General features: G+C 46.4%; 1 protein-coding gene across 2 annotated transcripts; it reads right to left on the bottom strand.

The window, feature by feature from the left end:
* Positions 1-1,203: 1,203 nt before the first annotated feature.
* Positions 1,204-23,661, bottom strand: PTP4A2 (protein tyrosine phosphatase 4A2). Of its 2 annotated transcripts, none has more exons than XM_086625916.1 (6): positions 23,641-23,661; positions 11,624-12,300; positions 9,956-10,048; positions 4,871-5,001; positions 2,755-2,829; positions 1,204-1,633 (listed from the first exon to the last, which is right to left on the bottom strand). In XM_086625916.1, the coding sequence occupies exons 2-6, from the start codon at positions 11,717-11,719 to the stop codon at positions 1,525-1,527; spliced, it is 504 nt and encodes a 167-aa protein (XP_086482042.1). In that variant the 5' UTR covers positions 11,720-12,300; positions 23,641-23,661; the 3' UTR covers positions 1,204-1,524. The 2 variants fall into 2 exon arrangements, with proteins under 2 accessions (XP_086482042.1, XP_086482041.1); XM_086625915.1 differs by lacking the exon at positions 23,641-23,661 and adding an exon at positions 20,504-20,587.
* Positions 23,662-23,750: the final 89 nt, after the last annotated feature.

Below are 23,750 nucleotides of genomic sequence, written 5' to 3'. Positions count from 1 at the left end.
TAGAACAGAAAGAAATCCCATGAAGGCAGTTCGCATCACCAGCCGCTGAGGTATCGGTAGGAGACAGGTACCAGTCTACCCCTACTGCAGGCACAGACCCACAAAAGCCTTTGGTGCTCCACAGCAAAAAATCACAGGTGAGAATGACCCTAAACCTGTACTGGAAGTCTTCAATAGCGGAATATTCCAAGTTGAAAGCATCTGAAGTCACTACTGGGGCAGGGCACTAAGTTAACACGTTTGGTAGAAGCAGCCTGGCTGAAACTGCTTATTAGAGGCTGTAAAATTACTTGTCTTGATTACTTCACTGACAACACCAATGGCCCTACAAAGAGAACGTGGTGCCAGTCCACGCTCCAAAAATCAGCATATTTATGGTCTGCCAATGGTGAAGACGTGATAGGCATGTTGGTCTGTAACTAGAGCTTCTCCCTCCAAAAGAGCCTAATAAAAAATAACAAGGCAATCAGTGGTTAAACTGAACTGTACATGAGGGCTGGTCTGGGGCAAACACCCACACCGGGCATTTATTCCCCGATCCCGTTTCTGCCTGCGGACCATCTTCACCTCATACACGATTCAAATGAGACCCCCAGATCCTGATTTACTGTGTTCAGCAAAGCAGCGAATCTGGACAGCAGCAAAAAGCCTTTTCTCCTTCCTTATGACAGACAGATTAATTTTAAGTCCTTGTCTGAACTGCTCCGTGCTCATCTAGGACCCTTTCACACATCAGTCTTCTGCCAGGATAGATTTTCTATCTAGTAACAGAAAGACAATTAACATTTCGGCCAAATTCTTTGGAAAAATAACTGAGACACACACACAAAATCGCACACACACTCTCTCACACAAAAGCACTATCTCCCACCAACCAGAAAAGGCCTTCAGCAGATTCACCCAAGGTTAAAGCCCACCAGGAAGGTTTTTTTCCCACCTGCAGAGTCTGAACACCATGCAGACATACAACACAAACATCACCAAATCTCTACAACATGCCCAGGCTGGGCTTAAGGCTGTCAGATTGCTCCCACACAGCAACAAAGGCTCTTCCTCGTGTCTCTCTGGCAGGTCCCAGCAAGGTTAAAAAAAAAAAGGCAACTCTGTTTAAAAGAGTCCCACAGGAATTAATGTATCGGGCCCTAACTGTGGGGTATTTTCCTCAAATCAAGAAAATACTTTCCGCACAAGCCAATGCTCTGCTGGTTTTCCTTAGACATAAAATTTACTTTATTTCTTTTCTTAAAAAGTTAAAAATACAGAAGGTTCAGAAACTGATTTTCTCCTTGCAGATGTTCAAACTGCAGCTTAAGGAGAAAACAATCCTTCACTGAAATGTTTCTCTTTTTTTTTATTTTTATTTTTTTCAATCATCACCACCATTAGGACAGAGGTTGAGGAGCACTGACTCCACCACTAATTTGATGACGTAGTTTGATTCCAGATTCACATTTCCAGGTGCCAAGAGTTCAGAAAACAGCCATGCTAACTTCTGCCTTCGTTTGAGATTTATTTTTTTTTTTTTTACTGAACACAGCAGTGACCGTTGGCATCTTTGGGGCGTAATCGCATCTTAGGTCGGTATTTCTCAAGGTAAAGCAGCTGTTTGGAATTGAAAGCTCCCCTCCTTTTCCTAAAACAAAGAGAATGAAGGCTCATATCAATGGAAAAAGTACTGCTTTGATCACCATATACAGTCTAAGGCAGATCAGTCCTCATTTCAAAGCTTTTCTCTATCTATAAATCAGCAGTTTGGCTTGGTTCTGTATCCACTAACACTCTGAGGAAGGATACACCAGACCAGCACATGCACTTCATCACCCCCGTGCCAATAATAAACTCAAAAGCCAGTTAGCAAATTTCAACATATTTTCTTGGATTGGGAGAGTTTATTTCCATCACCAGCAGTAATCACTGAACAACATCAAGGTCACCCTTTCCTTGCTGATGCATGTGGTACTTATTATATTAGCTAAATATGACCATGACATTCAGCTACAAATATCTAAGAGGTTCTCAGAAAAGAGCTTCTTAGTATAAAAGGTACTGTACCCAGGAAGAGAAAAAAAAGGAGTTTAAGAAAGGAAAAATTCAGAAAGATCTGTTGACAGCAACACAGTTTACAAAGATAACTGAAGACCCTGGGAATCCACAGAAGGATGAATTGCTTTTTTGGCAAAGCTCATTCAACACAATCCTACCTGCTGGGCTTCATTTCAAGATCTGATGTTATCACTGAACCAACAGAGCTCTGCAGTCTCATCCTTTATCAGTTTTGTTATTTTCCAGACAAGGTGGTTTCTGACATCTCCTGGGTGGATAACACTCACCCACAACCCTTGTAGGAATGCTGGTGCTCATCTGCTTGCTGCAAAAATTCTGCTTGGGGGCCTAACCTCACTAGATTTTTTTTTTTTTTTTAATTAGGAGCAATTAGTCAATGTCCAACTCATGCACGATTTTTACAGCCTCAGCCTAGACTTCCCCTCACCTCCCAAGTTCAAAATCTTTGAGTCTTAGGTCAATGGCTCAATATACAAGCTAAGATTAAAAAAAAAATGGGAGAGATCACCTTTGAATCCTCATCTCTAAACAGAGGAAAGGGCTCAAGCCTCAGCATTAAGATCAAAGCCATGCCCATTATTGTCAGGATACAGCTGCCAGAACACAAACTGGACATCTAACACACTTTGCTGAAGACATATGCTGTTCAACAGGACAGAGATTTCCTGAGAATGGAGAAGTTTAACTTACTGCCTTATAAACTGAACGGCATCTTCGTATTTCATTCCACATTCAATGAGAGCAAGTGCAACCAGGACAGGAGCCCTAAAAGAGAAATCAATATTCAAGGAAGATCCGGAGAAACAAGATATTGAGCCCCTCAAAATACATCAAATTAATCTATAAACGAATAGTTTAAGTATTTTCTCTTTAAGCATTTACAGAAGGACATTTGCCTGCTGAGTTCCTAATGTAAAATTTCTTTTAGTAGACAGCTCTGCTTCCAGCACACGCACACGAAAATAAAGATCAATCTCTCCTTAGCGTTTGGGGCATGAAACAATAATTCTAGATTTTTATGCTTTTTCATTTCACTATAACCTAATTTTCTACTTTGCTAAAACAAGTGAGTAATACCTTTTGTATGTATTTGGCTTCTTACAATGCTGTAGATTTAGCTGTACGTGAGACAGATTATGAAGCACTGAACAGACAACTTATATAGACGTTGGTTTTTTTTTTTTAATTGTGTGTTACTGGAACTGGGTGTTCCAGGGACAGCAGGGTAAAACTTTCTACTTTGGGGTCTACATTTTGGAAATCAGTTATGTGTACAGAGCTGGCTTTTCGATCAAGCTGAAATCACATTGCACACTTTCTCCTCGACTGACGTTCACCCCGTTGAACACACAGTTGCCACAGGCATCTCTGGTGGCAGAGTACTAAAAGGTAACACAGGTCCTAGCAACTGGACAGCTCGCACTCATGGTTAAACAAAAACATAGCTCAGGAGAAACAGCTATTACTGCCACACTGCACCTGCACAGACAGAATTATCCACTTTCCAAAGGAAACAATATGAAATCTCAAAAGTCACTTAAAAAAAAAAAAAGCTGTCTCTTTTTACTGTAGTTGAAGTTCAATTCCCTACTACAGGTAGATGGTTTTCCAGATGAAAGCAAAACCTGTAAAGCTCTTGCTTTTCCCTCTGCCAGAAGCAGTCTGAGAACAGCAGCAAAAAGGTCATTTTGTAAGGAACAGATATCAAAACATGAATTTATGTGACACAGAAGATAGGGAGCTTCTAGTACCCTTTGGCCCAATACTACGCAGGAAACAGGAGAGCTGAAAATCACTTGAGTTACACGTGGCTACCTCCCTAAAGATGTTCCTCAGACAAAAATAAGAGTAGAAATGGATAAACAAACATTAACTGCCTTAGGGTTTTGGCTCTTGTGTCCTTAAATATCAGCAGTTTCTCCCTCCACCTCTTCATTTCTCCCCTTTCTTCTTCTCTAGAGGTGGAAATTTAAGAACTTGATGCACTCCAATTCTGTGCTTACTTGACCTTTAATCCACCTTTCTTGCCCACTCATTCATATCCTTAAATATTAAGTCCCGTGATTACTGTAAGAATACTAACACTTAAGCTCCCTTTCCTCCTAGCCCAGAGGATAAACATAACATTCCAAGATTATATTTGGGAATACGAATACAACATTTAGCTTTCCCAAACAGTCTTTTTTATTTCATCTTGAAAGGAAGTTCTTGCCAAAGAAGGAAGTCATACTTTGAGCAGTGAGGAGAGAAACATCAGTCTGCACGAGTGAGAAATACAAGCCTAACTCTCCCTGAAACCGAAGTGAAGCCACTCTGGAAAGTAACTGAAACAGTTTTTCTAAATGCCCTTTTTTTTTTTTTTCTTACCACATGTTTAATAGTATACCAGTTGAAAACAGGAAATTTAAAAAAAACTAACCTGCACAGCCTTAGAAATTGTACTATACATGTCTAGTGCAGCTGTCAAGGAGCACAAGAGATTCTATTGTTTTAGCAGAAAGACATATACTTTCAAATAAATAGCATCTCCAACTGCTCGTGTTGCTCATGATTGACAGAAATGCTCTGAACAATCTCTCCAAGTTTCTCCTCACATCCTCGATCACAGTTATGACATCACTGAAGATTTTTCAGCTGCAGTAAGCCTCTCGTGCTTTAATGACACAAACTTGATGCTGCTGCTTTCAAGTGCTATTTGAGAGAAGATACTAAAACTGGCATTTACTTAACACCTTCCACGACCTACCTCCCACAGAAATAAACTAACTTTAAGTCCAGTACAACACCAAGACAGGAGAATACTGACCTTCCCAACCCTGCAACACAGTGAACAGCCACACAGCATCCAGGCTCTTCACGGAATTTGGTTTTCAACAGGTTTAGCCAGTCATCAACTATCTGATTCGGGGGTGGTGCTCCATCATCAAATGGCCAGTCCTTTGAAGGAAAGAAAAGGACATTAGCTATATGGATTTCAAGCCATAATCAACAGCAAGGTAACCATAACTGGGAGAGGCAAAATATTCCATTCAGCAAGAAGTGCACATTACACAAACAGTTCTGGGAGTATTTTTTCTGGTTGCAAAGAAGTTTGTGAGTCAATATCACAACGTAACACTAAATGTTTAACAACCATTTAATCGTACTTTTCAATAAAACTTCAATAAAACTCTACACTAACTCCTTTGTAGTATGGAATTTTTAGAAAAATAGCAGCCCTTGAAATCTCATTTTATTAAAAATACGTAAAAATCAATAGACATTTCAAATAAACATCTGAAAGATGAGAACTCAGTAGACTTGTGCCTGTAGTTGTGTCGACCTCTTAAAATACTCTTTGTACTGCAGACTGTGCAGAGAAGCTACTTCATAACAATTCAAGGGGATCGGCAGAGGAGAAATAGAGGAGTTTCATAACTCAAACGAAACAGCTTGTCCAGATGCCATGAATCCAATAAGCAAGACAGTTAAAATTATCCGGGTGTTTTCAAGTCAAAAAACCCCACATTCCCCAGTTAAAAAGAAGAGTGCTTAGGCAAAGGTAACAACTAAGCAGCATTTACAGTTGTATTTCTGCCTATTAAAGGGGTAGCCAACATTTAAACTACCCAGGGCACATTTAATATCATCAACACGGCTGTCAATCCAAATGACATGGGAGAAGCTTCCCATTTTCTCGAGGTCACAGCTCTCTCCTGGAACTTGTGCCGAGTACTACGCGTCCTACATTTCAAGCCCAAGCACAACATCACATGTTTTATGATCTCCTCAGAGGCAGGGAGTGCAGCAGGAAGAGCACTCCTAGGTGCAAGAGGAACAATAATGCTCAGTGGTTATTTAGCACTGTTCATTAGACAGCCACAATGCATTTCTCAAGGCAGATTCATAGCCAGAGCTCCATGTTATCCAACCACCTCTCCAAACGGCAGGGAAGCTGCTTTAAACAGTCACCACCTTCCCTCACTGGTTAGAAACAAGTCTCTCACGTAGTATCTTGAGAACAGGTTAACAGGAAGTACTAGTCTCTGAAGCCTGAAAGTGGCACACAGAAACTCTGAACGAGGACAACCAAAGGTAAAAAAATGACAACTTTTTAATTTTGAAATGCACTTGTTGCTCTTCAGGAAGTACTGGGGTAGCAAGAACGCCTTAGCCCAGCCCTCAGCCCAAGAACACCTCGTAAATGTGTTAGCACTTAAAAAAGCTGCGAGGTGGAAATCTGCACCTCAGAACTACAAAACCAAAAACTTTTAAGTTACTGAAATACCTTTATGTGATTAATTCAGCAAGATACACAAAGGCTGAAGCAAATGGGAAATTAAAAAAAAAAAATCTGGGACAACACAGCAAAATAAAAGACTACAGAAACAAGATGCTACAGTAAAATTTGTTCTTTCTAATAAAAGGCTTTTATGAAACTTTCCACTCGATCGCACACTGCTGGCTATATTATTTTAGGCCCAGTGTCATCCACTGCCTTGGGAAGAGATGGAAGGGTTGCTGAGAGAAGAGGCATTACCCATTGCAAAATGCTTTCACTGGAAACTGCCTTGCAAAGAGCAAGATTTATATGTCAGTTTTGTGTCCTGGTTTTGGATTAAGTTAAACCCTTGCCCTCAGACCCAAACCAGGAGGTTACTACATTCGTTTAGCTTACATGTTAACCACCCTGTCCACACAACTCTTGTGCTGGTCCCAATTAACGACAGCGGCCACTTCCTCCCAGAGCACCACCTCCCTAGAAACACTACACCACTGGCATTAAATCACCACTGACAAAACACTGCTGCACAGGAGGCTGCCAGAACGAGGAAGAAGAATATCCCTGGAGCTAGAAGAGTAATTGCAGCAAAGTTTTGCAGGTATTTTCCTGATCATGAGTTCTGCCAGCATCACCTCCGAATTCCTGTCAGGCAGGACAGAAAACAAATTGCTAAGCTCCACAACCAGAGCAGTCATTAATAACCAGGATGATGCACTGAGATTGTAGAAACAGAAAATACGGCTCTTCTGTGCCACCGTGCAGCAGCTGGGAAGGGCGAGAGGCAGGAAAGGGTTATTCTTATTTACCCTTTATCTAGAGCAGCCTTACTCAGCAGAACAGCTCTGGGTTTACCAGATTTAAGGTGAAAAAGACTCCTTTCTTCAAAACCCGTGTGTAACTCGCACTGAAGTTACACAGCAAGACTCCCAGAACCCTCTGCACCTGTGAACAACGGGACCACAGCCACCAGCGTGGAACTTTCCCACCTTCAGAACCAGAGCCCACAGCGGTGCAGTCAGCATCAGATGGCAACCAAGCATCTGTGCCTACCAGCACTGGGGTGGTGGCCACTCTGGAAGGCACAGAGCGTGAAGACTGTCTGATCCAGGGATGAACAGTAAATGAAGGACTGATGGAAGTAGAACAATGAAACGTCTTCGATACCGAAGATGAATCAAAATATCGCAGCCTCCTTGGTTGCCAAGCAGTGCAAAAATACTTCCAGAAAAAAAACTACCAGTTTTTCCAATGTAGCATTTCTACGTTACAAGACCTTACGCACAAACAGAACTGTAAGAACTGCAGAAGCCCACAGAAACTAAATCCATCCCCCGCCTCCTGCCTCCTGGATTTAATCTCTGTTGATAAACATGCGCAGGCAATAGTACCACTTCCAACATGGAACATCTAATTCTCTACTTTCTCACTATGCCATCTGCCAAAGCGGCTCTCGAGCTGCCACATCCTACCCATCCTGCCAGGACACGATCCTGTATCACGGCATGCGGGCAAGCTTTGCTAAAATGCTCTCATTTTCAAGGGTTTCACTACGCTTTTGACCTCAACAGTTTTAAAATAGACACTAATCTCTCTCAGGTTGCGTTTTTAATCTTGATGTTATTTTTGCAAGCAAATATTAGCTTTAAATAGCGACGTGTTATTTTCTCAGCCAGATGGCAATTCAATACCAATTCTGAACAGCAACAGGACTCTGCTTTGAAAAAAGCATTCACAGGAAGGAAAAGCTCGACAAGGAGGTGGTCACGTCGGTGACTGGTTAAACTCACCTCAAATAGCAAAACGCTTTTGCAATACAGTAAATCACTAAGACAACCTCCTGACTGGGATCATCAGGATCAGCGACGACATTGGCAGCAAACCTTCCCTGCCACCTCCTGCTTTCTGTTGCCCCTAACAGATGCCTGGTGGATTTATTCTCTCTCCTGTCTTGCCTTCTGCAGCAGTGGAATACTAAGAGCTGGTAGGTACTAAACACAGGCAGGCTTGTCAGCTGAAGCAAACGTGTAGAGACATGAGACTCTCGCATGCCTTACTCAAAGTGAAAGGCTCTCCCACAGAACAGCACTTAGCAGAGCTGGCGGAAACAGCATTTCCAGTTTTTAGAAAAGCTTCCTCAAAAAACTGCTTTCAGTTCAAACCTAGCCAACATCAAATTTTTTGAAGTTTCTTGAGAACCAAAATCCCCAAACTATTCCAGAAGCGCAGAGCAGTCCCCGGCTCCTGCAGCTGCCCTGGGGCCCCAGCCATGGACTGGAGAATGTGGATTTCACTCACAGCTGCAAGAGCCAAGGTTGGCTGGCCTCACAGGACAGCCAGCCCAGCAGAGCTGGACACCTGCAGAACTGTCCTAAGTCTTCTAGGAGGAATTCAGATCTCTGCTCTGGCACAAGAACACAGAAATACTCTAAGCTCCAGTTTAAATCAGGGCTCTGAGGGCTTCCACACCAGAAGTTTAATCGTTCCAGTCTCTGGCAGCCTTAGGAGTAGCACAGCTAGATGTTTCACAGCACCATGCCCGAAAATACTGAGACACTCAAGTCCAGGACAGCTCTAGAGTGAACAAAAATGCTATTCCAGAGCACAGCCCTAGGAGCACTAGTAGCCCTGTAGTGACTGATTTTTCCAACAACACTGAGGCACACGTGGCTGCCTGGAACTAAAGTAAATGCTGACTAGGGCCAGGAGCCAAGAAATCTGACTGACCTATACGTGGAGTTTTCACAGATATGCCAGGATACAAGTTTTTCTCCTAATGGAAAACTGCAGAAGTTTTCCTCCAACTAAGCCATAAAAATCAAGAGGCAATACAAGACTGATTACCTGCAACAAGAAGGTAAGATGCAATTTCTGGCCTCCCAACAGAGCATTACTCACTCCAGTAAAATAAACCAATTATATCCGACACACTGTAATAATTCAGAGGTATTGCCTGGAAAAATACCGCCTGCAAGCTTAGTGTGAGCACACACCTATTAAAAAAACCTCCCCTAAAACACCAAGCAATACTAGATACAGTCAGACAGTCGTTGCGTAACACCAGCTATGAGTAGCAGTTCAGGAATTCCACCTGCTGAGCAGGGAAGCCACCAGCAGCCAGGCTCCATTTAGAGGTGAGCAGTGATGGGGCTACTGATCAATATCCTGCTACAGCCAGTTCATGGGAGCCTGTATCAACGTGTCAGCTACAGTCTCAAAAGGTGGCACTTTTTGAAAGAGCGAGAGAAGGGAGTTTTATCTGCATCCTGAGGAGGTCAACAGTAAAGTCAAGAAGTGCTGTATCTAGAGAAAAGGACCAAATCAAGCTGTATGAATCACCAGGCTGAACATTGGATTCGTAGCAAAATACTCACTGAAAGGCAACTAGAACATCTCAATAAATCCAGAAATCCAGGAAGACATTTCTACTCCAAGTAAAGAGCTCAGGCAATAGTAATGAACCAGCAAGAGTACAGTGAGTTTCTCAAAACCAGCTTTAGCTGATGCTGGGGATCCCATTGCTTTTGGTCCATCCGAAAGTCATAAGCTCTTGCCCAAAGTGTGAAGGCCACCCCCACCACTTCTAGACACATAATTTTTCATTTTCAGACAGTTTAAAAGGCAACTCACTAGAACCTGGATTCCTTCGTTTTCGATAGGAGCTTGATCATAAGTGGCATCACAAACTCGCACCAAGGTTGTCACTCCGTACTTCTTCAGCTCCTTTAAGAAAAAGGAAAACACGTGAGCAGGCTGGCAGAGTGAAGAATTACAGAACTTTCTCATCAAGCATGAAACAAAAGGTTTTACAGACACAGTGGTATCGCAGCTGTTGCACAGCTCCAAGGTGAGTACACAAGGAAGGAGCAAGGGCCAACTCAAGAAGGGGGTTTATGGCCTACATTAGGACAAGGGTTACAAGTGACAGGAATAAACGTGAAACACCTCCGAATTCTTCTTCTCTAGGGAAACGCCAAGGTGGAAAAAAATTGCATGTATAAAACTAAAACAGCTGCTTATATTCTCCATGCAGCTTCTTCTTCTCTTTAAATAGCAGCCTGGAACTGTTTGCTTCAGCCGGTGTTGACATTTTGAGACAGGGAGGAACAGAACACACACACCACCATGCTCTAGCTTCCTTGTAATGCACTATAAGTAGCACATTGTGCTAGACAAATAATCAGAAGATCAAACAAAAGCTGTTCCAGTTCACTTTGAAGGTTTATAGAGCAAGCAGAATTTCCTCTCATGTTTGGACTGAATCATTGTAACTTCTAACAATTAGCAATAATATATATTCCAGAGTCAAGACTCCTGAAAAAGGAAGACAATCCACAAAAATGGGAAAAAAATAATATGTAAAGACCAAAAGAATGTGGCTTTCAGACAAATTAATCGCTTCTATCTGAACAGATTTGTGGTGAAGAGCAGATAAATGATTCAAGTCTGTTAATAGCCACAGTCAGACATCAGTATCAGATGACAGGATCTCGTTGGAATGAAAAAGACCTGCATATGCAAGATAAAAGTCCTCTAGATATAAGATAAGGGCATAAAGATACAGCAGGTTTGGAGCAAACAGGAATGCAGAAATACACTGTGCTTCTCTGGTGATACCATCTGTTACTTTTTCAAAAAACTGCACATTAAATTTTGCAGGATTTAAGATCTTATTGTGTCAGCAACAGTCTGATCCACTGCCCATCGTAACTGACTCTTCCTACAGTCAGACCCAGGGAGATATCATTTGTCATGGATAAATTCTGGCACCTGAAATGTGGCAGTTCTGGGATTGGTAGGGCGGCTGGAGAACACATCCTGTAAACTAAAACACCAGTTCGAGTATTGCACTTTATCCCACGCTAAGGGATAAGAAAGATTGGAACTAAGTTCCAATTCTGTCAACTACTTTAAAAGCCAAAAGACGAGCAATAGATCGATACATTAGAAGCACTGCATTATTTAATGAAAAATAACGTTTAGAATCACAGAACATGCAGTCCTTCAAAACCAGGACAAGACACAAGGGTGTGTTTGTATTCTAAAATGGAAGCTCATACAGCCTCTCACAAATCAAGAAATGCAGGACTTTGGAAAAAGTAATCAGTGGATTCTCCTCCCATACTGTCAAGAGAAGGTGAACAAAACACTGAAGACAAAAACGCCTTAAGTTTCAAGTACCACGTAACATACAGCCAAAGCTCTGAGCAACGGGTGTGAAGAATGACTGTGCAGTACTTCCACAGAAACTAGGAGCATGTAAGGAAAGCAGGATGGCACTTTGTTCGGCTGCCTTACCTCTATGAACCTGCTGAGGGTTGCGTTGGTTGGGTTGTGAGTGATCAGGAAACGCATGTTCTCGTAAGTAATTTCCACGGGGGCTGGACGGTTCATAATGGCAAATAAAATGTGTCAGGGGCCAAAAAAATTTAAAAAAAAAAATTAAAAAAATCAATAACTTTGGGAACGTTTCACAGCAGAAAACATGAAAAAGACCACTAAAATGCCTGGGATTGATGAGAGCTTGCTTTGACTTGTTTGTTCCTTAAAGAATTCGCTTCTAGAAAAGCAGGTTTGCTTCAGAATCCGCTTCAATTCAACTTCAGCCTCAATTACTGCAGGTGGTATCCTTCAGACTCCAAAAACTCTGACTACATGCAAGACTAGGCAGCCTGTTCTACATTTAGGCACTGGTGGGGCAAAAAAGTAAGGGCAGATTTTCTCTCCACTTTGTTTTCTTGATGCTTAGTTTTGCTAGAGTCAGTAAAAGGAATATGCTTCCAATGTGCAGAAGATATCCCATATATTTGAGTGTGTTCGCTGCGTCTGGAGTCTTCAAGGCAAAGTAATTATGGCACGTGGAACCCGCTGCGCTCTGCTCACTTGTCAGCCAGGATGCTGTGCTGGGCCTGGCAGAAGTCTGCCCTCACGCTCAGAATCGCCATAAATGTGCGACGTATATTCCACCGGAACACCTACAGAGAAGAAAAACACCATGTGAGAGGAATTGCTGCTTCTACTTCCAGAAACACCAAATACTGACCCTCCTAGAGGCACTCGAATTAGACTAGACAAAAAAAAAACGAACAAACAAATCAGTCCTTACTGGAGTACCCACAGTTGTAATCCCAAATATTCTTTCGGCTGTAGCCCAGAGACACTGGACTTCTTGGAACTGCTGTCCCTGGCAACCAGGCTCCGGAACCGAGAACAAGGAACTCTTCTGTGTTCTCTGCATCCCCTCCCTCCCAACCAGGTGCCTTAGAAGAGGAGAAAAAAGCACAAAGCCAAGAGCACGCTTGGAAGTGTCTGTTGGTCCAGTCATAGCTGTTGGGCTTAAGCCCAAATATGTCAAAAAGTATTGTTGGTACGGCTTTATTTTCTGCAGAAAATAAGCAGCACGAGTAGAAATAAGAGTACAACTAACGTGCCATAGACTTGAGCTTTTGCTAGCAGCTAAGTTTCACCAACATTGTTGTAGCACCAAACTCCCAACAGCAGTAGGGAGATACCTCCAGAAATCAGTAAAAATCATTTCCAAAGCAACCAAACAATCATTTAACAGCAATAACTTTCAGTATTCCCAGTCTTATCCATGTTTGCAGACCAGGGCGTTAAGACGGCAGCAACGCCAGTCCTAACACACAGGATTCAAAATTCAGATGTTTTAGCAACAACAATAAAAGATGCAATAATATAATTCTGCCATGAAGTTTAGGGGGATAAAACAGGGCTAACCTAAACTGGCTCAACTCATTTAAGGCTGAAATACTAAATAAGCAACGTGGCTTCTCACTGTGTTTAAAAAGCGTGAAGCCAAAGAATCACTACTGACACTTCTTTTTTTTTTTAAGGAGAAAATTTTAAATCAGCTGAATAAAATCCAAACTAGCAGCCAGAAGTCACAAACCTGCAACTCAAGTGGAAAGGTCAACGTGGCACCCTCAAGTGAGCACAATTAGGGAAAACCACACATGCATGGAAGTTCACACCCCGAGTTTCTGGTGTGCTCAACGTTTTAATGAGATTCTCACTTTAAGATAGTCAAATTCAGTACTACAAAATTACCTTTTTCACTGACATGAAGTCAAAAATCACCCAAAGAACAGCAATTATTTCCTTAAAGAACAGCTTTCAATGCCAAAAAAATACATTAATCAGGTTGCCAGAGGCGAGAACAAAGATGTTTCCAATAACCTCCCCCGACCTTAACGCAGTTCTTACTCTGAGTGACTGAAATACAAATTTCAAAAATGAATCCTGGAATATTTTATCAGCGTAATGACTACAAGATTAAGTCTCACCCCAGATGGAAGAGTCCCATCTAAACACATCATATTCAAGTCCTTACACTTGTCAATTCTTGCACATTTGTCACAATTTTCTCATACATATTACCAAAAAAAGCAAAGGATTTGTTAAAATGTATTACAGTCTGCTATAGCTGGGACATAACAAGAACAGAACGACTGAAGTTACAGCATCCGCATGTGTCCGACACCTGTAAAACGTGATGCATGGAAGTCTCTTTTTGAGGCAAACACCATTTGAACATACACTCCCATCATCTGACACGTCCTGGAGAGCAACCTGCACACTTACATTACAGGAATCGGTTCAAAACTAACTTCTGAGGACCTAACAAGGTCATTTAAATAAAAACAGTGGTCAATAGATCCTGGCATAGGAGATCAAAACTTGGATCCAGCGTACCTGAGGCTTACAGCATTACTAAGTACACCATCGCGAGGGGAAGAGCTGTTGTGTCATACTTAAACAAATCCTTTAAACGTTTTTCTTTTCAGCACCAATAATTTGGTTGGAAGAGCCTCGTCCAGTGCTATTTGCACTGCAAGTTGTATCAAATCAGGTCATTATGGTTACACTTCTCCTCCCTCAAGCAAATCAAAGAGGGAATTTCAACTCAATTATTTTAAGTCTTTTGTAAAAACTATTTACCAAGTCATTAAGGACACACGGAGATGACATGTTCCAGTAAATTAAGTATGGCAGGAGGAGTCATCAACTCAAGTCTTACTCTCAGATCTGCAGCTGCTCGTGGTCTGACCTCGGCCAAGCCACTTTCAGTAGCTCAACTCATCTGCAGAACAGGAATGACACCACCTTACCTTCCCCAAAGGAATATTACTGAAGCGTTTAATTAGCTAATAGCTAAGGAGTGATTAAAAACGTAAAGCACTGTATTTAAGTCTGAAAAACGATTTCCAGAAGGGTAAAAAGTTTATGTAGCACACAACCCTATTTTTAAAAGTTTGGTTACTGACACACACATCCCTTCCTCCCATGACTTTCAATTGCTAACTGTTAACTTAAAGTTTAAAAAGAAAACCCAGGCTTCTAATTAAGAAAATGAAAAACAGGAAAACCCCTATTGTCTACGACGTCTGATCTCCCCAAGTAAATACTGCAAAATTTCTTCCTCCCTGTGTTAGCAAGCAAATTTGCACTTCAAAATCCCAAGAGAACGGCGCACTATCAAACTGACGATGATAAGCAGTAACCAGGATGCACGACATAAACCAATAAATGATATTTAAGCCAATTAACCTTCAACTTTTTATACTCAGAAAGTGAGACAGCACACGGAGAGAAACCAAAAAATGACTGCATGTCTTATGTGGCTGGCCTCAGAAAGGGAGCACAAGTATCCAACATGTCAACGCTCCGAACGAGATGCAACAGCCCCATCAGGAACCAGAGGAGAAGAAAAGAAGAAAAAGCAGAGCCAGCAACACAAACGAGCCAAGCAACTGCCACTCCTGCATCTGAAAAGAACTAGGTATGCTTGGGAGTCAGTTCCTGACAGCGGTTAACTTAATTACGAGGGAATAATCATCAATCAAGATGCTGATCTACACAACCAAGTTCAGTGAGCTGTGACAGCCTCTGCACCTACAGACACGACTGATTTAAGTTGTAACTAGCAACTACAGTTGTAACTGTGCTCTCCACCTCTCGCACAGCCGTACACGCCGAGCGCGCCTGATAAAGCCTGGCGAGGCCAATTTGAGAAGAACATCTTTCGAAATCCTGTGAACATGCAAGAATATGCTTAAACTGTAAGCAAGGGGCCGTCCTATTAACTAGCACAAATACAGCAGAGCGATTAACTAATTAAGAGAGAACAGTTAAAGGAACTCCTGACTGGACAGAAACTTCGCTTGAGATTGCCTTAAGTAAAAATCCAACACACCTACAACGTTTCTCTCCAGTGGCTGCCTCGTCTATCGCCGCATTGACTCCCAAATTAGATACTTCAACAGGGCAAGCTGCTTGCTCTTCTGTATTGAGCCTGTACAAGCTCAGGGAGACAGGTCTAAGGAAAAACAAGTAACAACATCAGAAGGAATTCCTCGTTCCACCATCTCCTTCAAAACACACCACTACAAGTGCTGCCTTAGCGACCCTGAGACAGTGAAACAGCTTGCAACAGCTGCAGCTTCCAGGGACTGCAAAACATGGGCACCTTTGGAAAGGTCACTTGGATCGCCTTTCGAAATAACCCAGCGCACAGGATGCACAGCAAAGCCTGCTAATTTGTCAGTCTGTTAAAAGAATACTGCAGTGCTTTGAAGACCAGTTTTTTGGAAACCATCTTAACTAATTTTGTTCCTGTAAGTGGGAATCCATATTTGATGTTAATAAAGTCAAGTTGCAAGCTGTTGGGTTTTTCCTCTTTCTCCTCTTCTATAAAACCTCATTCTATTTGCATTTCCACGCGTGAAATCAGCACCACAGCACACAACTTGATCCTGTACAAACTGACATTCTGATAAGACACTGCAGCCCAAGCGGGCTTTTCCTGACACTCTGCGTACGTCACGTTTCACTTCCCCGTCCCGCATCGCCCCACTAAGCGACCCGCATTCTATCCACACACTATCAAAACGTCCTGGTTCATCTGGAACACAAGGTGCTTTTCAAGCAAAAGAATCCACCAAGACCTCCAAAATTAGCCTTAAAACAATGGCGATGTACATTAGCAAGAACTGAAGCCACCATCTTTTCTGAAACATACTCTCCTTGCATACAGAGAAAAGAAACCCTGGAACTAACATTCTTGGAAAAAATTCTTGAACGCTCTCTGAAGGAAGCCTGCTCAGAATGACACGTGCCTAGAGAGGGGTGAGGTCAAAAATTTTACTGTTCCACCCTATCCACCCCCGCGGCGGAGCCAGCTCCCTCCCAGCCTGCTGACAAGCTCTGCGGGTGACTCATTCATTTCCTTTTGCTCTAACTGAGTCCCAGGCCCTAAAACCCTACAGCAGCAGATAGAGATCTGCCTAAGCAAGGGAAAAAAAAAAAAAAAAAAACAGATTAAAGAAGTCTCAACTTAAAAGTGACGCATCAGGAAACAGCAAGAATTGTCAAATACACTGTGCAAGGCTACTCAGCGGGAGAACAATCCTGCAGCAGAACTCCACGTTGAGTATTTCGCAGAAAAAGTTGAGCTGCCATCCCTAAATCCAGGTGAGGTCAAACCACTGTACCCAATACAGGCATGGATGCCCAGAGATCACCATCCCAGCGAGCTCGGCCACGGGAAGAGATTGGATACTGCAGCAGCTTTTTCATGAAGAACTGACAGGCATGTGTGCTTTTTGCTACAGACTCTGCCTTTTCTGCGAGACAGAATCCACTTCGTAGTTAAAAATGCTGTTCCGACACTTAAAATTTTCTCAACGCCTTCCCCACCCACCACGTCGTTTTTAAAACCCCTTCAGAGGACATATTTGAATGTTATTTACATACCATGCCCAAAAAGTTTGAAGTTACTAATAGTGTTTGAAGTAAAAACCAAAAGGCCTCGCTAAGAAAGAGAAACTTAAGCTATTATCCTGTTTAAGCCACAGAATTATATTTAACTAAAATCAAACATTACTTTAGACAACAGTTCATGAGTCTGTGACACTAATAACCCACTTCTGTAAACCAGAACACCGAGTTGTCTAAGCTGTATCAAGTGCTGGTCTTTGAAAACACAGTCCTGGTAGACCAGCAGCTTCCTCAACAACTCAGCCTAAATATCCTCACGCTTTAAGATGAAGCATCAAAAACCACCCCAAAACCATGAAGGAGTCAAGCAGGACTTACAAGCAATTCCCAATTGCACACCAACAGGGATGTCATTCTATGAAGTTAGAGTTGAATTACTTGCATCTTACTCATCTCACATTGGAATTTGCCATCTACCTCTGCTGGAAAAATGACTTAGTGGAGAGCTGGCTCCTTTTCCATGCTCCTGCGGCAGTTAAGTTCTGAACAACTGAAACTGAAGCTCACTGAGAAATTTCCCTGCACGTCCACAAAGTCTCAATTGTTCAAATCCACAGCCCATTATTTCGAGCAGAGCTAGACTTTCAGTGTAAGAGACCAAGAAGAATTTAACTTATTAGTACAGAACAGAGAGAAACAAGGGGTAACAAAAAAGGTACATGGAACAGTGACCTGAATAGAGACAGCAAGCCAGCGTCTCAAGTGTTGCAACAGTAAAAAGGATCAAGAGATTTAAGGCTCCTTTACCCCTTCCCAATCAGCAGAACGAGCCATGAAATGACACTCAACTCCACAGCCACGATAAAGGTATTTTTTTCTGTCTTCTGGCTGATGCGATCACGTCTGGCCTAAACGGGTGCCAGCCTGATCTAGCGCTGCAATTCACACGCGTCAAAAAGAGTAACTTTTAGCTCAGATTCTCAAGCCATTAGGTCTATTTTTGAATGTCTAGATAGAGCTGTCTTAAATCTTCATTTCTCATCAGGCAAATAAGCTGTCAAAGGGATCCAAACACAGCAGACAACACGGAGCCCCTCTCTGCTAACGGTGCATCACCGACAACATGTTTTCTCCTCCAAAGATATCGCCAAAACACACAACCTACGCCATCTACAAAAATTACCTGCTTGCCCTACAACTCAAGAGCTACATTTTCAGCTGTGGACTGCATTCCTTCAAGCCAGGACAGAAACCTGCTGTGCCACGAGCCACCCACAGCCCGGCTCTCCCCAGGGCCACGCAACAGTTAACCACCATGGCGTTCCACCAGGGGCAAAGTCCAGTGGTAGGAGCGAGGAACCCAGCTGCGACCACAGCTCAGCTCCGCTCTGGCAGAAGAGTGTTTAAGCACTGCTGTATGGAAGAGAATGATGGATATTTGCAGGTGATTAAACCCAAAGTCAATCACCTATGTTTATTAGGGATGTACGTAAAAACATCACAACTAGACTCCATGTAAGACTGACTTTCCTGGCTCTGCATCCATACGTACACAGATCCTTACTCCTACCGTAACTCCGACCAATCTTCTCCTTCCAACAGTCGAGTTCATTAAATCTAAGTATTTCTACATGTTGAGTCATAAGAAGATAGAGTTTTCTGGCTGCTGCTAGTGGCGGGTTTATCTTTTTTCTGCTTTAAATACTAACTGCAGTTCTGAGTCAGAACCTGACTGGTTCATTTGGGGAGTTTTGAAGCGAGTTTCCATTTATACAGCAGTCGTTAAAAGCCAACTTTCTGCCTTACTCCTCCTCATGCTCAAGCCAACAAGCACACGGCCGCCCTGAGAGAAAAAGCAGATGGTGACTAATCCCACCAAGGAACCACGAGGAAGCAGCACCGCAACTGAGCAGAGGGCACTTCTTCCATCATCCCCATCCCGTAACACCTCCTAACCCACAACCTCACCTGTGTGCCAAACCCCAACCCTCCAGCTCTCGATAACCAGGGCTCCTCACCCACTAAGGCATGCCCTAAGCAGCAAACCACAGCCATTCCCAGTAAGCACACCACTCCCTGTCCCAGGCCTTCCTGCAGGTCACTCCTAGCACCCCCAGCAACACCAGTACTTTCTTTAGCCACTGCCCTGGCCACACTTCAGCCCAGGCAGCTCCAAATCCCACAGGGCAGGCCTCTATCTACACAAACCAGCCTCAGCATTCACAACCCTGCCCCCACTCAAACCCCAGGAAAACCACCACATCCTGGACACCCTTCCTTTCCAGCTCCATATGCCTCCCTCCACTCTTGAGAAAGATTCCCCCCCCCCCCAACGTTGCTCCCAGCCTTCCCTTTCCATTTTCCAGCCCAGATCCCAGAAAATTTCTTTACCCTTTAAGGGCCATCTCCAGGCCCAAGACAAGGCAGCCCCCTTCCCCCAAAACAACCCTCCCATCCTTTCTCAAACTCTTCGCCCATCTGCACATACACACAGGAATAAGTAGCACTCCATCCCCTCAAAAAAACCTCCAAATGCCCCCCACACCAGATACAAGCAAGATCCCCCCCCTCATTCACCCACACCAACCTTTACTGTCTCCTCTTCCTCCCGCTGTTGCAATCCTACAAGCAATGAACACACCTCTGGAACATTCCCCCCAAGCCCAGGGACAAGGGAGACTCCCTACCTTAAACCATCCTTTTGGGGTCCACTCATTCATCCCCACAGCTGAAGGGAGACCCCACAAACCAGCCCTGCACGATAAATCAACCCCATCCCACTGGTGAGGGAAGAACCCTCCAAACCAGCCTCGCAGGTAGAAGGGGCACTCCACAAAGGGGCTCAACACCCCGGGCAAGGGCTACTAGCCAAAAAACAGCCTTACTGGCCACAGAGATCCCCGCATATCAGTCCAACCCCAAAGGCAGGGAGGACTCCCCAAAACCAGCCCCAAAGTCGAGCAGGGAGCCCACAGGCTAGCAAGCTGCCCCCGAGCCTGCTCTTCAGGCCGAGGGAGGCCCCATGGCCCGGAAACATTCCCCAAACAAGCCCCACAGGTCAGGAAAGCCCGCCGGGCCAGAATGTCCCCCCCGAACCAGCCCCTCAGACCAAGGAGAGCCTCCTAGACCAGCAAGGACGCCCCCAAACCAGACCGGCAGAGCAGGCGGGACCCCCAGCGCACAAAAGACCCCTCCAAACCAGTTGCAGGGGCCAAAGGAGACCATTCAGGCCCAGGGGGGTCCACCCGGACCAGCCCCGCAGGCCACGCTATCTCCTCAAAACCTCCCAAGCACCCGGGGCAGAGGGGGGGGTGCCCACAGATCGCCCCTGAGCCACAGCTCCCCCCGCAGCCCGGGCCCGCCCCGGGGCGGGGGCTCCGGCCTCCTGCAGTCCCTCCTCACCCGAAGCCCCCCCGGCTCCTCCCCGCCGCGGCCCCTCACCGTGGGCATTGAGCGCGTCGGCGTTCTTCCGAGCGGGCCCGGCGCCTCGCACACACCGGGCCGGGGGTCGGGAAGGAGCGAGAGGGGGCGCGGCGGCGGGGCCCGTTACGGGGCTGCGGCTGCGCTCGACCCGGTCCGGCCCGGCCGCGCGGAGAGACCCGAGAGCCCGCGCGCCGCCAGACGGCTCCTCGCGCACAGGCCGCTCCCTCCCCGCCCGCGCCCCGTGGTACGGCCCGCCCGCCGCTGATTGGCACGGCCCGCCTCACACCCACATCCGGTATTGGTACGGTCCGGCCCCCCCGCCACAGTTCAGCGCGCCGGGTGAGTCCACCCGCAGAGCCGCGGGGGTGCTCCGGGCATGCGACCAGCCGGATCCCCCTCCCCGTGCAGCGGGGAATGGCTCCCTCCACCCCGCTGCCGTTGGAACGGGCCGCGTCCCCCCCTCGCGAGGGAAGCGGCGTTGGTACAGCCCGCTTCCCCCCCCCCGTGGGCATTGGTATCGCCCTTCCCAGCGCGGCCGCAGAGCCCGGGGGCGGCTCGCCCTGCCCTGGCGGCGGCGGCGAACGCGGCCCGGAGCGGAACACGCCGCCCTGCCACCCCGGTCACCCTCGGTGCGCCTCCACCCCCACCCGCTCCGCCGCTCCTGGACCGGCCCTCCGGCCGCACGTGCACGCGGGCCCTTCCACGCCAACACACGCACCACCCCCCCCCCCCCCCCCCCCCCCCGCGGCAGTGGTACAGTCCGCTCCCCGCCCGGCCGTTCCCGCGGCTTCCGCTTCCCCCGGCCGCGCCGGCACCGGGACCGAGCCCTGCCCGCCGCCACGGCCACGGGCCCGCGGCCCCCCAGCGGGCTGCGGGAGCGGCTGAGCGTCCACGGCGGGAAACCCCGGCAAGAGGGAGCGGGCCCCCCGGGAAGGCCGGCTCACGGCCGGGGCTCCCCGGCTGCGCGCACGGTGAAACCGAAAATAAACGAGTAACGCATTGATCCGGTTCCCCGCTCCGGACACAGTGACTCAGCTGGGTGGGAGCGGGATCCTGGCCCGCAGGAAAGCCCACGCTGGGCCGGAGCCCGTCCCAGCCGGGCGGTGTCCAGTCACCCGAGGTGACGGCCGCACCGGGTCCCTGCCGGACTGCGCCGTGCTCGGCGACACCCCCTCCTGACACCGGTTTGCACGGCACGGCGTGACTGTGCTCGTGTAACACGGCTCCAGCACCTGCTTCCCGTGTCAGGGGGCCAGCTTCCTAATCCTGCCTGGAAGACGGGGTCCGTGCCCCTCACCATCCTCAAAATCGCCATCCTAGATGGGGCGACAAGACATCCCATGAGTCCAGCACAGAGAAACACTTAGATGGGCTGTGCTGCACCAGGCAAGGTTTCCCCAAGCACAGGGTGGCATTTTCTCCCCTCAAAGCTGCCCCGGGCAAGGTTTCCCCAAGCACAGGGTGGCATTTTCTCCCCTCAAAGCTGCCCCGCTGATGGAGCATGGCTGTGAGGGACAGTGGGACCACAGCAGCCCATCCCACTGGCAAGCCAGACCCTGCTAGAGGGCATCAGGACATGGCACAGGGCTGGCCCTACAGTCTCCCAGGAGACAGATTTAGCCATGGGATGGAAGTCACTGAGTCTCCCAAAGATTCCTAAGAATAGCAGGGCTAGCACCTCAGAGGTTAGCACTTGTTAATCCCCCGTAACAAGTACCCCCATTTGGAGCCACGGACTAACACATCTTTTTCTGCCAGCTGAGATAAAAACACCAGAGCAAAGGACAGAGCCGTGGGACAGACGGACCGTTCCCACCGGCGTTGCTGCTGCCGCTGCCAGTCCAGCCCAGTAAGTGGGCGGCCGTGCTGGAAGTGGCACTGGCGAGAGCAGGAACAAGAGTCCCTCTGTTCTCAGCTGCCGCGGGCGGGAAGCCCTCCCTCCGCAGGGCCCCTGGCCCGAGCGGTGCCTCTGACGCACAGCCGTTTGCAGAACACACAATACCCAGTGCTCCGGGCTGCTGGGCCTCTTCCTCTTCTGCAGCAAAACAAAGGCATTTTCTCCAGGAGCTGATGAACAGCCCCGTCAGAAGCGATCCCATCTGCAGCAGCCATCAGCTGCTCCCAGAAGTCGGTCATGGAGGAACGAACACTGGGAGGACAAAGTGGGGATGGCCCAAAAAACACACTCGTCTCCTGTTTTCAGCCAGAGGAAAGCACATCTCACCTCTGCCCTCGGCCTGGTGCTGTCTGGAAGTGAACCGTGTCCATTTTGACACCCAGTGACTGTTTCTGAAGGAGCTGGAGACTCTGGCCGAGCTCAGGGCCATGCTGCTCTCTCTGTAGGCTGCGTAAGGTAATGACAACGGAATGTCTCAGCCCCTTTACACCCTGAGCAGATCAGAAAGAAGGTAGAAGTGACTTCATTTACAAACGGTGAACTGACTGGTTAAGCAAAGCATCCAGATTCACTCAGGAAGCCTGGGAAGTGTTGGAAACTGGTCACAGATTTCCCAGTCTCCAGTCCAGGGCCCAGTCAGGCAACCTTCCTCTAAAAATGGAAACATCCTCTAAAGGAGCCACACACATCTCTTCTTTTTTGCTATAGTTCTTTAAGGAATGGATCCAAATCAACCAGCAAACGACAGCTGCCTCCCACAGTTCCAGGAGCACAGCAGAGGTTGTAGGAAGATGGAAGCTGTGTGCGCTCAGGGAGTATGGCTGAGGCAGCAGGTGGAAACCCCAGGGCAATGACAGCATGTTACCAGGAGCAGAGCTAGTTTATCCCTGCTCCAGGAAGGTGCCATGGCATTTACAAGTGACACAGCTGTAAGGATGAGACAGGGATGGCAGGCAAGGAAAGAGAACCTCAATGGAAAATACGCAAGAATGACACCGAAAATACACAACGGGATGAATGAAACAGTACATGAATGAGGAGGGAAATAAGACAGGAGGAACAGGCGAGGCACACACACCAGCAACCCACGCAGCTCTGAAGGTGTCAATACCAGGAGCTCTCTTCTCCTGGTGAGACATTCTGTGCAGCAGAACTGTGCAGCCATTGACTACTGACAGGTCTGCACGGGCTCAAGGGGGCTGTTTGGAAGTGGCACCCTGGAGGCACAAGGGACAGGACAAGGTTCAGGCTGCGTTACCTGATGGCATCGGAGGCTAGGTCTGTCGATGAACATCAACTCCAGCTCTGCACAGAGGGGGCTGCCGCAGACAGTGGTCTGTTACAAGATATTGAGAGATCAAATAAAAA

Source organism: Tauraco erythrolophus, chromosome 24 (genome assembly GCF_009769465.1).
Source record: "Tauraco erythrolophus isolate bTauEry1 chromosome 24, bTauEry1.pri, whole genome shotgun sequence".
In the NCBI taxonomy this organism is placed as follows: Eukaryota; Metazoa; Chordata; class Aves; order Musophagiformes; family Musophagidae; genus Tauraco; species Tauraco erythrolophus.
Note: the sequence above shows the minus strand (reverse complement) of the source record. Positions and strands in the feature narration are given on the sequence as shown.